This window comes from Pelophylax lessonae, assembly GCF_965119305.1.
Source record: "Pelophylax lessonae genome assembly, chromosome: 8".
Classification (NCBI taxonomy): Eukaryota; Metazoa; Chordata; class Amphibia; order Anura; family Ranidae; genus Pelophylax; species Pelophylax lessonae.
In genome coordinates, this window is record NC_138775.1 from 100,708,937 (window position 1) to 100,731,884 (window position 22,948).

General features: G+C 44.5%; 1 protein-coding gene across 1 annotated transcript in view; it reads left to right on the forward strand.

Annotated features, from left to right (window-relative positions):
* GCAT (glycine C-acetyltransferase) overlaps window positions 1-22,948 on the forward strand; it is a 65,573-nt gene that overhangs the window by 41,436 nt on the left and 1,189 nt on the right. The window contains exons 7-9 of the mRNA XM_082265040.1: window positions 13,602-13,773; window positions 18,561-18,682; window positions 22,135-22,516. Coding sequence (XP_082121166.1) covers window positions 13,602-13,773; window positions 18,561-18,682; window positions 22,135-22,286 — 446 coding nt within the window. The 3' untranslated portion in view covers window positions 22,287-22,516. The remainder of the gene's footprint in view (window positions 1-13,601; window positions 13,774-18,560; window positions 18,683-22,134; window positions 22,517-22,948) is intronic.

The window sequence follows — 22,948 nt, forward strand, 5'->3', positions numbered from 1 at the left end:
AGACTTTTTTGCAGTCTAGCCGAGTACAGGACCCCGAAAACCAACCTCCACTTTCAGGCTTTCCAAGGGCGTAAATTGTTGATTTCACTCCTGACTACCTATCACAGTTTCGGAGGCCCTAAAATTCCAAGATAGCACAAAACCCCCCCAAATGACCCCATTTTGGAAAGTAGACACCCTGAGCTATTTGCAGAGAGGCATGTTGAGTGTTTTGCAGATCTCACTTTTTGTCACAAAGTTTTGGAAATTGAAAAAAGAGGAAAAAAAATGCATTTTCCTGTTTTTTCTTCATTTTCCAAAAAAAATGAGAGCTGCAAAATACTCACCATGCCTCTCAGCAAATAGATTGGAGTGTCTACTTTGCAAAATGGGGTCATTTGGGGGGGTTTTGTGCCATCTTGGCCTTTTATGGACTTCAAAAGTGTGATAGGTAGTAAGGAGTGAGATCAACAATTTACGCCCTTAGAAAGCCAGAAGGTGCAGATTGGTTTTCCGGGTCCTGTACGCGGCTAGACTGCAAAAAAGTCTTACACATGGGGTATCCTTGTACTCAGGAGAAGCAGCAGAATGTATTTTGGGGTGTCATTTCACATATACCCATGGCATGTGTGAGCAATATATCATTTACTGACAACTTTGTGTAAAAAAAAAAAAAATATATATATATATATATATTTCCCGGAACTTGTGGCAAAATATAAAATATTCCATGGACTCACCATGCCTCTCAGCAAATAGCTTGGGGTGTCTACTTTGCAAAATGGGGTCATTTGGGGGGGTTTTGTGCTATTTTGGAATTTTAGGGCCTCCGAAACTGCGACAGGTAGTGCAGAGGTGACATGAACAATTTACGCCATTAGAAAACCTGAGAGTGTTGATTGGTTTTCGCGGTCCTGTACACAGCTAGGCTCCCAAAAAGTCTCACACATGGGGCATCCCCATACTCAGGAGAAGTGGCAGAATGTATTTTGGGGTGTCATTCCACATATACCCATGGCATGTGTGAGAAATTTATCTTTTAGTGACAACGTTGTGTAAAAAAAAAAAATTAAAAAAAAAAATTGTAATTTTCCCGAAACTTGTGGCAAAATATAAAATATTCCATGGACTCACCATGCCTCTCAGCAAACAGCTTGGGGTGTCTACTTTCCAAAATGGGGTCATTTGGGGGGGTTTTGTGGTATCTTGACATTTCAGGGCCTCCAAAACCGTTATAGGTAGTGAGAAAATGCAATGAAAAATGTACGCCCTTTGAAATTCTGATGGTGGTGATTTGTTTTCCGGCTCCCGTACACAGCTACGCTCCCAAAAAGTCTCACATATGTGGTATCCCTGTACTCAGGAGAAGCAGCAGAATATATTTTGGGGTGTAATTACACATATACCCATGGCATGTGTGAGCAATATATCATTTCAATGACAACTTTGTGTAAAAAAAAAAAAAAAAATTATTTTTGTCATTTTTCAAACACCTGTGACAAAAAAATAAAATATTCAATGAGCTCAACATGCCCCTCAGAACATTCCTTAGGATGTCTACTTTCCAAAAAGTGGTAGTTTGGGGGGGTTTTGTACTGCCCCGCCATTTTAGCACTTCATGAAATGAGATAGGCAGTCAGAAATTAAAGCTTCGTAAATTTCAGTATTTACACCATAGTTTGTAGACGCTATAACTTTTGCGCAAACCAATAAAAATACGCTCATTGATTTTTTTTTTGTCAAAGACATGTAGCTAAATATATTTTGGCCAAAAAAAATGACATAAATTGAGTATATTGGATATTTTTTAAAAGACAAAGTTGAAAATGTCATTTTTTTGCAAAATTTTCGCTCTTTTTTTATTAATATCGCAAAAAATAAAAAGCGCAGAGGTGATCAAATACCACCAAAAGAAAGCTCTGTTTGTGGGAAAAAAAGGACGTAAATTTCGTTTAGGTACTGCATTGCATGACCGCGCAATTATCAGTTAAAGTCACGAAGTGCCAAGTTGAAAAAAGGGGTCTGGACCTTTAGCAGCCAAATCCTCCGGGGCTTAAGTGGTTAAAACAAAACAACTTGAAAATTGAAACTTAATCACATATAAAAAGTCCATATGGTTCTCCCAGTGATAAAGAAGTGAAAACACGGCAACATATATAGTAATAGGGTGCTCTGACAGATCCATCTCCACCGATAACACTCGCCTCTAACCAGAGACTATGGGTCTCAGATAATAGAGACCAAAAGCGATATGTTCTCCACACTTCTGTTTATGGTTTAGGAAGAAAGACCGGTCATCAGCCAAGATGGTTCAGCATATAATTTGCGCCATCCGATCATTACCGAGGTAATTCAATGTGTGACCAACAAACGTCGCTGGATAAAGAGGGGGTTCAGGTAAGTATTAAGGGGGCTGCTGCGTTTTATCTTAATGCATTGAATGCATTAGATAAATCTTCTGACTTTACAACCCCTTTAAGCCTTACTTCTTTTGAGGCTTGACTCATCAGCCTGTTGGTCGCCTGGTGTCTTACAGTTGTTTTCCCTGTCAGCTACTCCAGGCCCCATGCACACTGCTGCTCCTAAACTGACATTTTTGGGGCTTATGACTTTTTTTGCCTAAGTGCCTGAAAGCCACCCTGTAAAAGCCTATGTGTCCATTCACTCATAGCCTTTTGGAGGAGTTTAGAGTCAGTCAAAGCTACTTCTCCAGAATTCAGAAGAATCTCGTTCATGAGAAGAGCTTTTGGGCATAAAACGCCAAACACGCCTAAGCACTTGGCACATTTAAGCACTTTAGTGTTTATTAATTTCAGTGGCCAGATTAAATTAAAATTCTGGTCAATGAAATAAAAACAAAAAAAAAAAAACACAAACACTGCTAATCCAGCCTAAACTAAAACTTTAGTTTAGGTGACTTTAGAGGCCTTCTGCACACTGCATCTCGATAAAGCTCAGTACAGCGGTTTTTTTTTTTTTGTTTTTTTTTTTGCTGATTTAGAATGCATCCCGTTGTTTATAATTTTAGAGTGGAAAAAAAAAATGTTTGTTTACGGTTAGTATTCTGTGCTGGTATGCGCAAATACTTGGATATGGGCATAAATATGAATGAATTTTCTCTAGGAATGTATTGTGCGTGCGAATGTGCAAATGCACGCAAAACAAATGCTTGAAATTACGTAAAGAAAAAAAAAAAAGCAGATGCTCAACATCAGTACCATGTCCAAGAGGACATTTTTTTTTTTCCCTGTCAGGAGAAACGGTGTTTACAATAAACAACAAGTGTGCATTACTTCACTCACTGTCTTCAGGCCCTAAAATCTGGCCCCGAATATGGTATACAATACTCTGCTTCTGGGCTTCTTTTTAACGTAACCAAATAGCTAAAAAGACAGATTGAGACGTTCAGGCGCAGAAAATTTTGTACTTGTATTTCATTGTGGCTTTTGACTTTATTTAAAATGCATACGATACAAACGGGAAGCAATAAAAAAAAAACCCCCGCCTCCACCGGCGTCTGTCTCATGGCCGGAACACGAAGGTGAAGGGACACCACCCTGGGCCCCACTCCCACATTTCAATTTCGTCCCGGATGCAAGCACACCTGAGCACAAAAACAAGACAGAAGAATAAGGACATTTTCTTGTTAATCGAAAGAGTCAAGTAGCAAGTAAGGCACTGAAGAGGATAGAAAGACAAAGAGGGATAGGAAGGAGCAGGGAGGAGGCACAAAGAAGGACAAGGTGGGAGGGGTGAAGGGGAAAGAGAAAAAAAAAAGGAGGGGAAGGGGGGAGGGTAGAGATAGGGATGACCACCTGAGAACCTATTGTGAATTTAAGTAACAAGATTTCTGTACTCTGCAGAGCACACAAATTCATGCCAGTAGAACCACCACTCAATAAACTGATCCCTCGTTCCTCGCCCCGCAGCAACAAGGTCCTCCATTGCATTGATATGAGCAACTTTTCGTAGCCACATGGCCACCGTGGGGGGCTGGGTCTGTTTCTAGAGCAGGGGGATGCAGCTCCTAGCCGTCATAATCCGTATCCGTAAGACAGATTTCTTGTAGGACGTCCCCGGAAACCAGTGGTGGTGTAGCAGAAAGAGAGTGCGGGATCTAATGTGAGTCGGCGATCAGTGAATTTCTGTGTAAGGTCCAACACCGTGGACCAATACTCCCGCAGGTGCCGACAGGACCAAAAAACATGAAGGAGAGCGCTGGCTCCTCTCCGCATCTCCAGCACAGATCGGAGCAGAGAGGAAACATCTTGCGGAGCCTGGTTGGGGTGTAATAAGACCTACCGTAGTCAAAAGTTTATAGCCAGCTTCTTGATACTTGGAGCAGATAGTTCTTATAGGAGAAGAACAAAAGCCTCTCCAATTGGCGATCTGTGAAAGATAGTCCCAAGTCTCGTTCCCAATGTTCGATGTAGGGGGGGACCGGTGCGAGGGCACGGGAGACGTCGGAAAGCGATAAATCAAGGAAACCACATGACGCTCCACACATAGGGTCTCAAAGGGCGTGAGGGGCCTGGTATGCGAGGCTGTCGGTGCCAGAGAACCCAAGAAATGGGCCCATTGTACCCTTTGCCAGAAAGATACGGAGGAGAAACTTTGGTCGGCAAGGCGCTGACTCCTAGAGATCAACTGACACTGGAGAATGAAGTGTCTGACTTGGTGTATGCCCCTGGTCTTCAAGTCGCGGAAGCAAGGATCACCCATTCCTGGCCCAAAGGAACTCCCTGAAGGTCCTATTGATCTGTTTAAGAAGGCGGGTGGGATAGAGATGGGGGGAGCCTGAAACACATAGAGGAAGCGGGGCATAATATTCATCTTGATTATGTTGCATCAGCCGAACCACTAAAATAAGCCCCTTTGCCATTCCCCAAGGTTTTTCTTAATATGGACAAGAAGAGGGGGAAAGTTACATTCGAAGATGTGACCCGTACAGTTAGGAAGGAGGATACCCAAATATTTGATATGGGACGAGTTCCATTTAAAAGGGAAGTCTGACCGAAGCAAGCCGGTCATGGATGCCGACATTGCAAGAGTGAGCGCTTTAGACTTTTGATGATTTATCTTGTAGAAAGAAAGGGTTTCCTACGTTCGGAATTCCTTCAGTAGGTTGGTGAGGGAGATCAGTGGTTTAGTCAGAAAGAACAGGAGGTCATCCGCGTATGCCGCTATCTTAGGAGAGAGCGATGAGGTAACCAGTAACCCTGTGATGTCCGTGTTGGCTCTTACCGTCCTTTAGGAAAGGCTCCAAGGTTAAAATAAAGATCAGGGGGCACAGCGGACACCCCTCTCGCGTGCGGTTGGAGATCCCGAAAGGCATGGAGAGGAGATCATTGATCTTCACTCTCACCGAAGGCTTGGAATAGATGGCATCAATCCAGGACATCATCCTCTGACCTAAACCCACATGTCGCAAGGTCTCCGACAGGAACATCCAATTCACCCGATCGAATGCCTTCTCGGCATCTTCGAAAGGACTATCGTGGGGATTCAACGGGAGTGTACCACATGGAGCAGGTTGATTGCTTTGGTAGTGTTGTCTCGTGCTTCACGAGACAGCACGAATCCCACCTGGTCCGAGTGGATCAGCTGGGGAATCGGGAGGCCAGTCGCATAGCCTGAATATTGGTGAAAAGCTTCAGGCCTATATTGAGGAGTGATATCGGTCGATAGCTCTGACATAAGAGAGGGTCCTTACCTTCTTTCGCGATCACCGTAATATGTGCTCGGAGAGAGTCTTCTGGAAACTCGTCACCTGTGCCCGCCGCATTGTATGCAGATAGGAAATGGGGGGATAGGGCATCCTCAAAGATCTTGTAGTACATGAGAGAGAAATCGTCCGGGCCCGGTGCTTTGCCCAATTTTGAGCCTGCAATCACTCTAGCCAGCTCATATAGGGCTGGAGGGGTTCCTCCAGAGTCTCAAGCTCCTCCGCAGAGAGGCTCGGAAGTCCCGAGCGGCGAATATAAACCTGAATTGCAGACCGAGAATGTCGTAAAGACTCTTGAGAGGCAACGGGCGCCAAGTTGTAGAGCGAGGCGTAGTACTGCCGGAGAACTTCTGCGATTTCTTCCATTCCATGCACTTTCTGTTGGGAGGTCGTTTGGGCTCTCTATTGTCTGATGGCTCTTGCCAAGATCTTCCCGAATTTATCACTATGTTCATAGAAGGTGCGTTTTACATTTGGCTAGAGTAGCCTTCGCCCTGAATAGAGCCAGAGCACGAAGCTGGTCACCGAGGGCGGTGAGTTCCTCCTGGTCTGCTCTAGCTTGTGAGCCCTTGTGTGCAGCCTCCAAGGATCCAATGCGACCCAGAAGGTCCGTCAGCTGCCTTGACTGCTCTTTCTTCAAGACAGGATCCAATCTTGATCAGAACCCCTCTAATATAACTTTTTGAGCTTCCCACACCATCAAAGGTGGACTTTCCGGGAGGGCATTGATATCAAAGAATTGCCGAAGCTCCGCCGTCAACTCCTTCAAGATTGATGGATCCTGAAGCAAGGAGTCAGTAAGCCTCCACTGCCATTGCTTTGGGAGCAGTCTCCGAAGATCCAGCTCCAGAAGTAGCGGGGCGTGATCTGAACTAATAATGGAGGCGGAACAGGTGCTGGTCAATGAGGACTGCGGAAGTGAGGAAAAAATCAATACGAGTGTGGGAATCATGAGGCGGAGAATAGAAAGTGTAGTCTCGAGTAGTCGGGTGAAGAATGCCCCACACATCTTTCAAGCGGAAGGCCTAGAAGTTCTTTTTAAGCCTTTTCAAGGCCGCGTAAGAGACATGGGAGGTGCCCCTCGAGGCGTCCAGGGCAGGGTCCAGAACAAAGTTGAAGTCGCCACCCACAATGATTTCGCCCTCTGCAAATTCAGACAATTTAGAGAACAGTGGTTCGAGGAACGCAAAATAGTTAGAGTTGGGAAAATAAAGATTGACCAGGGTAACCACTGTAGTCCCCAGGCGGCCTTTAACGAAAAGGGCACATCCATGCTCATCACACCGCCGGTCCGAAAACGCCCACGGAGAGCACTTACTAATTGGTATGCTCACCCCCCGGGATCTGGAGTCAGACAAGCAGCTATGATATGCAATAGAAAATTGTCTGTCCCCCAACTTGGGGATCTTTTCTAGTCTGAAATGAGTCTCTTGCAAGAAGCAAATATGGGCACAAAGGCGTTTCCTGTCTGTCAGGACCATAGAGTGTTTGTTTTTTTTTTTTCGGGCATGTTAAGTTCCTTCACATTGAGAGACACCAGACGGACAGGGTTCGTCCGCACGGTGGCCATCTCTATGGGAGGGGGGGGGGGTGTGTGGGAGAGAAAGGTCAAAACCCCCGAAGGGGACGGGAAAAAGAGGGAAGGTAATTAGAACTAGACAAAGAACCGGGAAGAGAGGAGTAGAGTGGAGATAGAGACTTTGAATCAGAAAAGAAAACCCAGAACTAGAAAGAGGGTCACAAAGTCTGAGTGAGACCCAAGAAGAATTTCACTATTGGGCCAAAGGCGCAACTGAGACCTAGTCTCTAGACTCCCAGATAGCTGGTCCGGTCCGCTCCGCCTAATGGAACGTGTCGGAGTGGATCAAAGGAGTCCAACCTACAGGAGGAACGAGGAAGGGCACCGCAGGGGAGAAATGGTGTCCATCCCCCAACTGGTAGAAGACAACATAAAAAAAAAAAAAAGGAATCTTGTAGTAGCTGCCTATGTGGGAGAACATGGGTAACAGGAGAGAGAGTGCAAACCAATGAAAATGTATATACGACATAAAAGAGTGCAACAAATAAACCTAGTCTCCAGTTAGCAGAGGGGTCGCACGGAGAACAACATATGACACCCAACACAATACAGGGTCTGATTGTGAGGAGTCCCACCTGTCCCCACAAGGGGGAGTGGGAGGCCCCAGACCGCAAGGAGCAGCAACCGTAGTGCCCTGCAACCAAAGCAGCAATGTCGGTATCAGGTAGCTAATAAAGAACCTGCCAGGGGACGCCCGTAGCCATGCTCCGCTAACGTCAGCAGGCAGCCATCCGGGGATGGGAGGTGGCAGAGCTGCAGTAGAAAGCTTCGCAAGATCATCGGCGTAGAGCAGGAGAAATAAACCGAGGGCAGTAGGATGAAGGAGGCAAAAATGAGAGGGGGGAAAAGAGGAGGGAGGGAGTAAGAAGGATGGAGCAGGATGGCGAGGGGAGGGGGGAAGGGTGGGCAGACTGGAAGGGGTGGAACGGGGATGAAGGCAAGGGGGGATGAGAGGAAGAAAGACATTTAGAGAGCAGGGAGGGAGAAAGGGTGGTCCCGCATTGGAGTGGGAAACCGCGGGGGGGGGGAGGGGCAGAAAGGCGGGCAAAATGAGCAAGTAGCCGGGGCAGCGTGGCATAACCATAATGACGGGCGCCAGGCCCTTCTACCTTCTCTAGTGTGTGACCAAAAAACCACAATACATTACATAATCCAAAATGCAGTCATAATACCCATCTCCCCCCGACCGCCCCCCCCCAAACAGCACCCTATAAAGGATACCCAGCGGTGGGGCTCTCAGAAGGTCCTCTGCCCCGTGGACAGGGAAGTCATTAAGGAGAGGACCCGGCTATAGAGGTCACAATCCAGCGCCGGGAACCATGAGGACCGGCAGTGTCGGGGAGCAGGCAGGCTCCGGTGCTGAGACAGCGGAGGGGGCAGTCGGGCCACCATCGCACCAGAGTTCCAGCAGGGCGGAAATGGAGGGAGCTCACCGGGCATAGCAGTCAGAAAAGTCACCTGGCAACAGCAGGGCACACAAAGGCTACAAAGAACAGGGGCAGAACAGGGACCTTATTCACGAAACAGACCCAGGCATTGCTTAGGTTTCCGGAGCCGACTCCAGCGGCCCCCGCCACTGTGTTCCAGAGCACCTCTGCGGGCGTCGTCGGAAGCTCCGACTTGGATCGCTGGTTCCCAGGCGGGGGTCACGGCTCGGCAGTCTGACCAGCCAATCTGGAACGGTGATCGGTTTGATGTCCAGGAACTGGAACAAGGCAGGTTGATCCGCATGTCTGCACAGGAGGAAGGAAGAACCATTCTTGCGGACGGTCAGCTGCAGGGGAAACCCCCATCGGTAGGTGATATCCGGTCGCTTGAGCTTTTCCAGGAGGGGCTTCAGCATAGCTCTCTGCTGCAGGTTTGCTCTAGACACATCAGGAAAAATAGAAAATGAAGCCCCATCGAAGTCAATCGGGCCTTTCGCCCATGCCTCCCTGAGGATCTTGTCCTTCACTGTGTATCTGTGGAGATGGCAGATGACATCTCTTGGGTGATCTGGATCTGTTGGTTTGGCGCCCAATGCCCTGTGGACCCTGTCAAACTCCAGGGTGACCAGAGGATCCAGAGACAATACCCGAGACAGGATGGCCCGCACAGTTTTCGTGAGATCCTCTGACCCTGTCGCCTCTGGGATGCCCCGGAGCCGCAAGTTGTTGCGGCGGCTCCGGTTCTCCAGATCCTCCAAATGAAGCTGGGTCTCAGTCAAACCGTCCCTATGGGAGGCTTGGGCTTGCTGTAGCTGTGAGACCCAGAGTTGAAGAGCACTCCCCACTTACTCTCCACTGGATAGGCGGACATCCATTTGTGCGACTTCTGCGCTAAGCTGCTGGAAGTCCCGGCGGTGTTGCTCCGCCACTTGTGTCACCATGGCCTCGAGATCCGCTTTGGTGGGTAGCGCTCTTAGCAGGGCTTTATTTTCCGGATCATCTGCAACCCCTGTGGTGGAGGAGGTCTGGGAGGCAGACGGATTTCCCGACGGGGCCAGACCGATCAGCGCTGATTGGGTAGATTGTCCCAGTCTGCCATGTGGACTCGGCGGCAATGTCCTGGGTGAGAGACCCTGGGAATCCGGGAAGAAACTGTTTATGGGGGTCGCAGCCGATACCTTAGCAGAGCTCTTGGTCTTTCTCCTCTTCTGAACGCTCATGGCAGCAGGTAAGTCACTGCAAAAGTCAGATTGGGGTGGCTAGGGAGCGGGAGCACCAGTGAGACACGTCCTCACACAGCCATGACCAAGCCACGCCCCCCTTGTGACTTTATTTAACAGAAGTCTTTGCAAGTCACAATGAAATTAGTAAAAAGTAGTACAGGAACCTTTTTTTCAAAATCGCTGCGACATGAACGGGGGCGCCTTGTCATGTAATTTGGAACTGTCAAATCGCATTACAAGTCGCAGTGCTGTGAAAAGGGGCTTAACTAGATAATGCTTGGTTTGCTTGCTTAACATTAACCATTTCACTGCTGATATCATTACTTTATTGTTTTTTCTAGCTAACTGCAAGTTGAGGTCTGTAAACCTGGCACTTCTGGATTCATTGTCAGTACACATGCAGTGTAGGGGTGAGGAGATGGAGACTTAAATTGGAACTAAATTCCACTGCACAGCATATTTGCACATTCTAGCAGACTCCCTTGTCACTCTGTCGCTGAGATCTTTGCCAATCCAATCTATGAATAGAGGAAAGACAGATAAATGAAAGGTCTGCCTCCTCCAGTCATAGATTGTGTCTAATTGACAGAAGTAATAATCCAGCTTCTATGAATGAAGAACTGAGTGGAAAGGGCGGACATAGTTTGCACTCTTTGACTAGTGCCTGTGACCTCTCCCTCGAGTCTAATATTACAAGCAGCACTGGTAGATTACAACTGTGGGTGGGGGAGGGAGTGCAAGGACTTTCGTTTGACTACAACAGCAGCCAGCATGTACGTGCTGTCCCATTTTATTTAAAAAAAAAAAAAAAAAAAACTTGGGCTTTCATTTTTTACCTTTTTTTTTTTTTTTTTTTTTTTTTTTTTTTTATTCATAAATTTGCAATTTAAAATGTTTGTGTTTGCTAACTATAGATATAATTCAATTTTCCTATTAAAATTGTACGTTTTGGTTAAAATTTGGTTGGCATCTATGAAAAACCGAAAACTATCTTTTTAAATCCTATAGATTTTCAAAATTGTTTGAAAATTGAAAACCCAACCTGCACCCTCATGGATGTCCGATTGGGAGCAGTGGCTGTGTCTGTGCATCCCAATTGACATGAATGGAATGCGTTCACATGGATGCATAGAACACTTGTGCATCCAATGCAGGCAATACAAAGATGTACACTTAAAGTGTTGCCTAACCCACAACAGTAAAATCTGTCTATATATGCAGTAAAGCATGCTTGTTAGACTCGCTGTGGAACCAAAGGGGTTAATCCTCCACATTGAGTAGAAAAACTGTTTGATTCTGTCTTTGATCCTCCCCTTATCCCGAAGTCCCCAATCAGTCTTCTGATAGAACAGAGCCTTGGGGGCACTCTGCACATGCCAAGTTTTGTATGTTTTGCTAGAGAGTTTTTTTTTTCTTGGGCGCATGTGATTGGCACAGGGCCAATCCGCACTGTCCAAACAGTGGGTCGGGGGTTCTGCAGCCTCATAGGACAGTCAGAACAGAATGAAAACTCTCCTGCAAGCTTTAACCAGACACTCATGGAAGTCACAAGACTGCTATATAATTCTGATGAGAAATGGTATTTTGCAGTTTATATTTACTAAAATAATTGCATTTCCATGTTCTGTTCATGTGAATGCAGGGTCTTGGGTTTAGTAACAAGGCCTTAGTTGGACTGTTTTTGGATGTCCTAATATACAAGAATTACTTCACCCTATGTCCCTTAATGTGTGCTTAAGAAAACTGGCTTTTTGACTTGTCATAAAAATCTTTTCTTGAATTACATGAAAGTGGTTCTAAAGTGAAAAAAAACTTTTTTTTTTTTTTTTTTGTATTTTAACCACTTCAATACAGGGCAGTTAAACCCCCACCCCCTTCCTGCCAAGGCCCATTTTCAGCTTTTATCGCTGTTGCATTTTGAATGACAATTGCGCGGTCATGCAACACTGTACCTAAACCAAAGTTATGTAATTTTTTCCCCATAAATAGAGCTTTCTTTTGGTGGTATTTGATCACCGCAAGGTTTTTTCTTTTTTGTTACACAAATAAAAAAAGACTGAAAAGTTTTGTTTGTTATAAAATGTTGTAAATACGTTTTTTTCCTGCACTGATGAGGCCGCACTGGCAGGCACTGATGGGGCGGCACTGATATGCAGCACTGATGGCACTGATATGTGGCACTGATATGCAGCATTGGTGGGCACTGGTAGGGGGCACTGATGGGTGGCACTGGTGGGCAATAATGGGCACTGGTGGGCGGCACTGATATATGGCAATCATGGGCAGCTCTGATGGAGAGGGCACTGAAAGGGTCCTTGAGCCCTGATTGCCATCTCTGGTTGCCATGGGTGGGCATCCCTGGTGGTCATGGATGGGCAATCCCTGGTGGCCATGGGTGGGCAATCCCTGGTGGCTCTAGTGGCACCCCACCCCAAGTGTCTGCACTGGTAATCAATGCCCTGATTACCAGTGCAGACACCCCCCTGTCAGGAGAGCCGCAGATCGGCTCTCCTCTACTTGTGCCTGTCAGGCACGAACTGAGGAAAGCCGATCAACGGCCCTTCCTAATTACTATGTGACCAGCTGTGATTGGACACAGCTGGTCACATGGTAAAGAGCCTACATCAGAGTGACACACTGCAGCACCGATCGCCGGGCGGCAAGTGGTTAATGCATTGCATGCATTAAAGTAAATTAGGCCCACTACCTCCCTACATCCCTTCCATCCCTAAACCTGGCTTGTCTCATCACAGCATTGTCCTGGCTGCAGCACTTCTCTGCTTTCTGGACTCGCAGCCAATGGCTCCTGCTGCTGTCAGTCAAACTCCTATGAGCAGAGAGCATAGGCGGGGCTTACTGGAGCTATGCGTGCCTATGGACGCACACAGCCTGGTTCGAGAGTGTGCCTGTATGGGTGCCCCCACATCAAGGGAACACATGAAGGAATGAGTGGACAGTGCTGGCGGGTGCATTCATTTTGCACACAGCAGGCAACTATAACCGTTTTATTTTAAAGCAAAAAAAAAGTTTTGCCTTTAGTATCACTTCAAAGGGACACAGGTCCCTCTTCTTTATTATGAACTACTTCTACTATTGTTTCTCCATAAAACTGGAGCATGATGGAAGTGGAGGGGTTAATTCTTAGAGAAGAAGAGGCCTTCAAACGGAACTTCCCCTTTTTGGATGGAGCTTCGCTTCTAATAAAAACCTCTTCAGCAAGCTGCACAGTACAGAAAAATACCTGTTGATCTGGTCAGAAATCCAGTGAGCGTGTAACTTTCTGTGTGTGCTGCCTCTCATCTGCTGCACTGAAATTTCAAGCCTTAATAAGAGCCCTGTCCTCTCTCCTCTCTGAACTACAGAATACATCCTCCTCATGTTCTAGAGCCAGGGGTGGTGTTCAGTAGCCCAAATCAGGAGCACGCTGCTTAGGGAGACAATGCTGCTCCTCCATAGGTACAGTACAGTGAGTGAACATTGTCATCCTAGGACAAGAAGTGTGTTAATGGCAGGACCATCGGGTAAACAAAAAAAATAAAAATGAACTTAACCACCACGTCTAGGAACTGGTAAACTGCAATATCCTACATTTTTCTTCTTGGGTTCAAATGCACTTTAACTGTCAAATTGTTTTCTACTAGCTATAACCTAATTCTACATCCCCCTAGGTGGGTACACAACAGGCCCAAAGCCTCTGACTGACTTGCTGCGGCAACGTTCCCGGCCATACCTTTTCTCCAATACACTTCCTCCAGCTGTGGTTGGCAGTGCCTCTAAAGCACTTGACCTCCTGATGGAAAACAATACAATTGCTCAATCGATGACTGCTAAAACGGCACGGTAAGAACATAAACATTTAACATTTAAATTTCTTTTCAGGAAATTGTGATTCACACAGCTCTCCCACACTGCACACACTTCTTTTCGGGTTCAGTTTTGTGGCTTTTTATGTGTCCTCTTTTTTTCAGCTGGCTCAGTTGATGATTAGTCAGCATAATTTCCTTTGTTCAATGAGTAGGGAAGTGTCCAAGGAAGCAATAAGACTGGCAAAGTGTAGTAGCACACTATCTTCCTGGCTGGGAAGTGTGGCAGAGTGTTAAAAGTAATGTATATGCACTTTTTTTGTAATAAGCTGTTTGCCTGAAGTTCCACTTTTAAGGCTCCATTCATACTTGTGCGACTTTGGACATCAAAGACGCATGACAAGTTGCAGCCCATTCTTTTCAATGGCACACATTCAAAGCGGTGTGACTTGGTCATAGCGCCTTTGAAAAGGTACCTAGGCGACTTCGATCCAGAGAGTGTAAAGTAGTATCAAAGTCACACTGGAATTTCGGCAGTGAGAAAACTAGGAAGTATAAGATCAGACTTCAGCAAGGTCTGTGGTGATACTGGAAGCTATATCTTGGGGTTACCAACCCCATATTAAGGCTGCATTTGGGCGCATTATCCCCCCTCCCTTCTATATATCAGTGTTAATGTGAAATATGTCCCTGAGTGGAATTATGAGGAATACTCCTCACCCCCCTCAATTGGGTTGAACTCCTGGATGTGGTTGGACCTCTCCTAACCTCTCTCCCGCCATGATGCAGGAGATTTTGTCTTGCTTGTAATTAACACTGAATAGTGCATTGCATTTGCCTTGGCTTATCAGCAACTCCGAACTGGGCACTTTGTTTCTCACCCCTTTTCCATCGAAATCACAGTTATATTAATTTGATATTTTGAACCCTCTTCGCCAAATACCCCTGAGGCAGCTCTAGAGGTGAAACGCGTTGGGATCATCTTGCCCTCTGATATGCACATGGGCACACGGGCATTCAGTGTGTCTCTGTGAGAGGTCAAGCCTGGGCTTTGAGGAAAGGGTTTATTTTACCATGTATATTTATGTATGGTTATTCAATGACACATGAACTCATCATATGTTGGTTTGTATTTTTATATTTTTGATATAAATAAAATTTAATGTTTTAAATATTCTGTTGATGTAGTCATACTGAGTGGGGTAATTCCGCACGAGAAAGCCCCGTTTTCTCTACACATTTTCTACATGACACTGGAAATCAGATGACTGGAGTTGTGCAAGTGTGAATGAAGTCTAAAGCCTAACTCTGGGCTTTTTTTTTTTTTTTTTTTTTTATTGAGAGAGACCCCCCCCCCCCCCCCCCTCTACAGCAGCTTAAAAAAAAAGAGGAAGTGCAGCGCAATGGCAAAACTATAAATGTTTTAAAATGACCATATGAAGTCTATCTATGTCAGAAACAGGACACAGCAAAGATGCCCATCAATTGGGGAATAATGCATGTGGCATACAAAACATGCAGGTGCACAAGGGTGTTCAGTCCCACCACCGAGATATGCTGCAGCAGTGTGTGGGGGTTTACCTAGATGATATTCTCATATGTTCGATAACCACCACACAGATGTCTGCCATGTGCTACAGAGGTTGAGAGAATAACCTGTATTGCAAGTTTGAAAAGTGCAAATTCTATCATGAACAGGTTACATTTTTGGGTTATGTCATTTCTGCTGCTGGGTTTTCGATGGATCCTGAGAAACTACCTGCAATTTTACAGTGGCCTCAACCCAAAGGTCTACGTCCTCTACAACATTTTCTTGGCTTTGCCATTTATTATTGGGAATTTATTTGTAATTTCTGTTCTCTTGTCAAACCCCTGACTGATATGCCCAGGAAAGATGGCAACCCACAGGATTGATCCCCAGATTCCATTAAAGGCTTTAAAGACATCCTGATTCTACATTACCCTTCATTCTTGAAGTTGATGCGTCAGACTGGAGTAGACGCTCTCCTGTCTAAACGTCCTACCTCTTAGAGCTTTATGCATCACTGTGGCTACTTTTCTAAGAACTGGTCTCCAGCAGAATGCAATTATGAAATTGGGGACAGGGCATTATCAGCCATCGTTTTCTCTCCTAAAGAGTGGAGGCATCTCCTCATGGGTACTTATGTACCAGTCTTTGACTGACCATAAGTAGAGATGAACACCCCCCAGTTTAGTTCACGCCAGGACTCTCTAACAGTGTGCAAGTTTAGAGCCGAATAACGAACCCCATTGAAGTCTATTGAAAAATCAAAAAGTGCTCATTTAGAGGGCTTAAATATAAATTATTAGGCATGCAAAATTGTATGGGTGTCCGGATATTGCCCTGGGGGACATGTATCAATGAAAAAAAAAGTTTGTAAAAAAGATAATTCTTAAATGAGCAGAGATTTACTGATGCTTAAAATGAAACCATAAAAATGAAAAATTCCTCTCTAAATGTAGTGCCTGCGGGGTCCCCTTTTAGTCTGCCTGTAAAGTGGCGCATCTGTACCGTGTATAGAATCTGCTGCAGCAAACATGGCTTTTAGAAAGGCAAAAAATTGACATTTTCCCTGCAAGTTTTCTTAAGTTTTTTTTAAACAGCTTGGGGAACCAGTCTGTATAAGGCCACAATTTAGTGCACTTGGAACAAAATTAGAATTTTTTTTTGGATACATTATGGTGTCTGTTTCGCAGACTTCGGAGGGAAGTAATGGGTGTGGAAAAATTGGGCTTTGGGTTTTGGTAGTGCCTTCACACCATACCCCTATAGAGGTACTCTTGATGAAAGTAAGAATTGCCCTTGCTGTCAAAAATGTATATTATATGCCCCGGTCAAAACCGTAGCGGGGGGGGAAAAAAAAAAATCGGTCCTTGGGTGTTAATTGTGCCCATAGAGACCTATACCAAAAAATTCTTCCAGATAAAATCAACACCCACAAAGTTAGGAAGCGTAGACAGTCTTGCAGAGATTAATTGGTGACATCAGCATCAGGGGCTTGATAGCTGAGGCTAATCAAAGACTGATTAATTTTGATAAATGTCAGCTTGTCAACGAAGTCTGTGGAAAGATGCACTCTTTTATCTGTCACAAAACGTCCGGCAGCACTGAAAGCACGCTGAATGCAGTGCAGCCCAGCAACTTGATTGCATACTGGGCAATCTTTTGCCAGTGGTCTATTCTCATGACCCAGTAACCCAGTGGATCGTCAACTGGAGAGCTCTCCATGTCTGTTTTCGCCCCTAGATAATCTCCCACTATATGATGCAGGCGCTGCCGATGGGATGTGGAAGCGAAAAGCCCTGGACGCCAAGGAATAAAGCAATTTTGAAATGCATCACTGAGGCGGCACCCTTGTCCACTGTTCCTCTCTTGACCAACAGAACCCTCAAAACTAGTCTTTCCATGAGATTGTAACCTAGCAGAGTCTGGAAAGGCTTTACATAAACTCCTCTTTAAGGTGTCCTCAAGATATTTCATCCTCTCTGAGGATGGGATTTGTTCCAAGACTTTCCCCTTGTAACAGCGGTCAAGGAGGGTTGCCAACCAATAGTGATCCTTCTCCTTGATGCCGCAAATTCTTGGGTCCTTTCACAGGCTTTGAAGAATGAGGGAGCCCATGTGTCGCAAGTTTGCGGAGCCATCAGAAGAGGATTCCTCGGGGTCACTGAGGACTACAGTATCTGGAACTGCCTGCTCCCAGCCATGTACTACTCCCCAAGGGTTCTGGGGATGGAAATCTCTTAAGGTTTAACGTATGTCTTTCTCTGCTTCAATGCCTCCAAAACTGCCAGAATCCTCCTCCTCTTGCGTGTGTTCTGTGGCGTGGCAAGAATGGTGTCTGTATAAAGTGGACCTTGAGAGGAAAGGTAGTCCTCCTACTGCTCTGCTGCAAGTGCCCTGTCCATATTGCCATGCAGAATCTGCTCCAGCAGGAACACAACAGGGATTGTCACCGATGCATGCATTGTCACGGCTCACCATTCTTGTCTCCTCCTTAAATGGTGACAGTACAGTGCATGCATCCTTTATCAGCAGCCATTGCCATTGGGGAAAAAAAGCCGAGTCGTCCTGAGCCTGTCGTTGTACCATACTCACACAGGTAGCTCTGCAGCTTTCCTAGGAATAATCTCTCCCTCCCTTGCTGGCAAACTCTCACTAGATTAGAGAGAGAGAGAGCTGTGCATGATGTCGTTAGCCTAGGCTAATTCCCAGACAAGGAAGAGGAAGTGGGCTGTATAAGGTATTTAATGGTAGAAAAAAAAATGTTTTACTATCCAAAGTTAAAACCACAAAGGTAGGGAATTTAATAGATCGAAAGTTTAAAAAATGACCGAAGAGCCGTTTTAATAAGAAAGAAGACAGATAGCTCGTACCCGATACATCAAAAACTGGTGATGTATTTTGTGCCCAAACTACATAAAAATGTTGAAAAACCACCTGGGAGGCCCATAATTAGTGGGGTAAAGTCCTTATTTACTAGTCTCAGATAATACATATATACGGTAGTTATTTGCAGGGGTTGCAATTTCGTGTGGCACATTGTATATTATGGCTGATGTCTGCTCTACATGTACTGTATATGTCATTTTAATCTCACTTGAAAATAGTTAAGGCCCTTTTTTTTTTTTTTTTTTTTTTTCTTTTAATGCTGGTGTTTACTTAGTACTTGGGAAAGAACTGGCAGCCATCAGAGTCTGCATTAATAAATTTGAGGGACTTGCATGTATGTAATGTCTATTTATTTCGACAGCAAAGCAGTTTTATAACTTTACTTCTAAATGACCTGTGATGTGTTATAGGTTTCGCAACAAGATGGCAGCTGCAGGTTTTACTATATCTGGAAATGACCATCCCATTTGTCCTGTGATGCTTGGAGATGCCAGACTAGCTGCAGCGATCGCAGATGATATGTTAGAAAGAGGTATTCTTTTTTTTTTTTTTTTTTTAAGAATTTGTCTGGTCAGAATCCGATGCCTGAGAAAATTGGAAGACATTCTCAAATTTGCAAAATAGAATGTGCAGTAGGTCCCTTTTTTAAAATGGATTTTGTGAGGATAAGAAACCTGATCTGTAGTGGAGCCAGAACGAGTCAGCAGTGGCAAGTCCAATATTTTTATCCTGACAGGTTCCTGTAAGTCTTTTCTGCAAGGAGAAAAATATTGAGACTGCCCTTACTGGCCTCCTTCGGAACACGTTAGTTGCCTGGCTATTGTGCCGACCCACTGCCTTCATTTAGTACATGTTCAGATCACTTGGGAAAGACTGAGAAAATTCAGAATATCTTCTGCATCTTTGCTCCAGGTCAGTGATTTAAATGATTCATACAAAAGCATCAGTGTAACAGCCCAACAACTATTGTTTTAAAAGAAGTTTTGGGAACAGCAGCCTTTCTCGTGACTGGTTTTCTTACATTTACTCTACATACATGCAGGTGATTCAGCGGCAGTGGGTGCCCAAGGTACACGCCTACAACTCATGTTTTTAGTTTATATGGGGGGGTTGGACTTTGGCCAGGTTATAAGCATCATTGTAGACAATCATGCTCAAAGCTGATGTACGTGTGAGCTTAATACTGGATGTAAGAGTTGGCAAAGTGCTTTCTGGTAATGGTGATCGGGCAGTTCTACCAGACTCTCAAAGAGGCGCTTCCCTGATCCCTCCTGCAACTAATAACCCTAAAAGTGACATCACTTCCGGGGTCACAGCTGTCTTTCCTTGGCTAATGTAGCCAAGCATGCAGTTATTCCAGCATGTTCTGTGGTGGAATATTTGCACTAGAGGGCTGTGAAGACATTGGGGGTCCAGTAGACCTGCCCATGATAGAACACGGGACAGGTATTACAAATGGGCGTTCTTGTCAAACCAATCTCTTAGCATTCTACGAGGAAGTGAGCTGTGAGCTAGATAGGGGGAGACCAGTGGATGTGGTGTACTTGGATTTCGCTAAGGCGTTTGATACAGTTCCCCACAAGCGCTTAATTTATAAAATAAGGTCTGCAGGTATCGACAGCAGGGTTTGCTCTTGGATACGGAATTGGCTAAAAGGCCGTGTCCAAAGGGTAGTAATAAACAGCGCATACTCAGACTGGTCTGAGGTAGTAAGCGGGGTGCCCCAGGGCTCAGTCCTGGGACCAACCTTGTTCAATTTATTCATAAACAGCATTGAGGAAGGGATCAGTAGTTCGTTATCAGTTTTTGCAGATGACACAAAATTGGCCAGGGCAATAACTGCACAGCATGAAGCAGATATCCTACAGAATGACCTGGACAAAATTAAGGAGTGGGCAACGACATGGCAAATGAGGTTTAATGTGGAGAAGTGTAAGGTTTTGCACTTGGGGACCAAAAACATAAAAACACAATACACGTTAGGAGGGGAACCCTTGGGGGAATCAAAAATGGAGAAAGATTTGGGAGTCTTAGTTGATGATAGATTAGGCAACAGCATGCAATGCCAAGCGGCAGCTTCCAAAGCCAACAGAATATTAGCATGCATAAAGAAAGGGATGTATTCCAGAGATAAGACTATAATCCTTCCACTTTATAAAACTCTGGTCCGACCGCATCTGGAGTATTCTGTCCAGTTCTGGTCGCCAGTCCTCAGGAGGGATGTGTTGGAGCTGGAGAAAGTCCAGAGAAGGGCAACTAAACTGATTAGGGGGTTGGAGGACCTTACCTATGAAGAGCGGCTGCAATCGCTCGATTTATTTTCCCTGGAGAAAAGACGTCTGAGAGGGGACATGATAGCAATTTATAAATATCTTAATGGGGATCTCAGCTTAGAAGAAAAGCTGTTCATTCGAAGGAATTGCATGAGGACTCGAGGACATACAATGCGATTAGAGGAGAAGCGTTTTAACCTCAGGCAACGTGGGGGGTTCTTTACTGTTAGGGCTACAAGATTGTGGAATTGTCTACCACAAGAGGTGGTTTCTGCGGGTAGTATGGTGACTTTCAAAAGACTCTTAGACTTACATCTCAAGGATCAGGAGATTGAGGGCTATGTTAGATGATTACAGTCACACACACCTACACAGGTTGAACTGGATGGACTATTGTCTTTATTCAACCTCGCCTACTATGTAACTATGTAACAAGGTATATTGTACAAGCAATAAAAAAAAAAAAGTATAAATTATTAAACAAAAAATGTAAAGCATCCCTGCACCCCATAAAAGGAAAAGTTCAGCGTAGGGCAAGCGAGTATATTGTTGTGAATATCGGAGTAAGAGCAATAATTCTAGGGCCATGATTCACTGTAAACTGATAACCTGTAAAGACATTTAAATGTCGTACTGTATTTTTTTGATTTTCCACAGGCAAACACAATTTTAAGACCTGACGTTTCTGGTATATATTTACTCATATTTACAAACCCATCAGTTATGTTGCCAAAAAATGCTTATAATAATGTTTGTTTGCACTATAATTCATTATAGTGTATTTTTTCTTGAAAACATGCATTTGATAACTGCATAAATATCTTGCAACATGAAAAACTGCAACCACCACCATTTTATTGTACAGGGTGTCTACTTTCAGAAAATATATACTGCTGGCTGCGGGAATTAGAGAGCCCTTGACAACAGCTAGTTATGCCTGAGAGCAGTGACGTCACCCAAAGGCTTACTATGGCCGATCTCTTGTCTGCACTCTCTGCTCTGCAATAGCAGCTGGCTGACATTGGTTAGCTGGATCCTGTGCCCAGACCAGAGTGGCCTGAAAATAAAAAAGGATATAACTTTTACCTACACAGGTTAGTCACAATATGTGTTGGGAGGGGGGAGAGAGCATTTTAAAGACTAGTTGTGTAATGTCTGGCGTTCCACTTTACCTTTTAATCGTTATGAGCAATCCTTGTTACAGCTGCCATAAGCATATAATAGGGTGCAAGCAGAGAGAGCTTCCATCATTTGTGATAATGTGATGATGACTTTAGAGATTGGTCTCAGCAGAGTGAGCAGAGTGATGCATTGCAGTATGTTTTCAGAATAGTTTTGGATGGGTTGACCTACAGTTTTTTGCTTTATAGTCAGTCCTGCAGAGAAAATAGTAAGGCAAGGCCCTAAAAAGACAAGCAATGCAATGCACTTTAAATGCATGCAATCACTGTGGTGTTTTTAGTTGCATTAGTGAATGAGCCATTGGTATTCAGAAAAAATCAGATCTGCCAGATCCCTTGTTAATGCTCAGCTGCTCTCCCAATTTAGTCAATCATGCTCTTTAGGACTTCGATTCTTTCACATTATTGTCCAAATTGTGAAACGGTCTTCCCATGTATATAATCAATACAGTAACATTTGAAGAATTAAGTATGCAGCATGCATGTACTTTCATAACATGTTTACATTTATACTATCTTTCTTCTGCCAGGAATCTATGTCATTGGATTTAGCTACCCTGTGGTGCCAAAGGGTAAAGCTCGCATTCGAGTACAGATTTCAGCAGCTCATAGTGATGAAGATATTGACACCTGTGTAAAGGCATTCACAGAAGTGGGCCGTAAACACGGCATAGTGCCATAAGACAGTGGAACTAACAGAGGACATGACTGATCATAAAGTCTCATCTGGAATTGCCTATCATGAAGATGCTGCAACAATGAAAGAAAAATAAGTTTGCCAGTTTGGATGCAATATCGGTAGCAATGCACTTATCATAATGCAATTGTTACATAAAAGATAACCAGACAGTGGTGGGTTGATTCATCATCCAGCTTCATGTTTATGAAAGATATATAAAAGTACAAATGCAGGTTAGTAATAAAGAAATATGACCAGCGCTACGGACTAGATGTTTGGGAGAGAAATATATTAGATAGAGGTGTGAGCTGCCCCAATCAGACCTTGGGTGTAAGGTGCAAGTGTTATAGAAGAAGTGTGAAGATTGGTGGTGGCGCTACCTCTGAAAATAAAAATAAAAAATGCCCCTTGTGAAGTGTAAGGGGAAGTGTACTGGTAGACAATAACCCACAAATGGTGCAATATCTAAAAATAATAATAAATGGATAACAAAGATATATTCAAATCAAACCATACATGCGAAGAAATTGTATATATATATATATATAAACCGATGTGGTGACAAAAGACCCACAACCGAAGATATGTGAGTGATTTCCAAATGAATGTGCCACTTGATCTGTAACAGCGTGAGTGAAAAAAATATATAAATTAAAATAAAATAA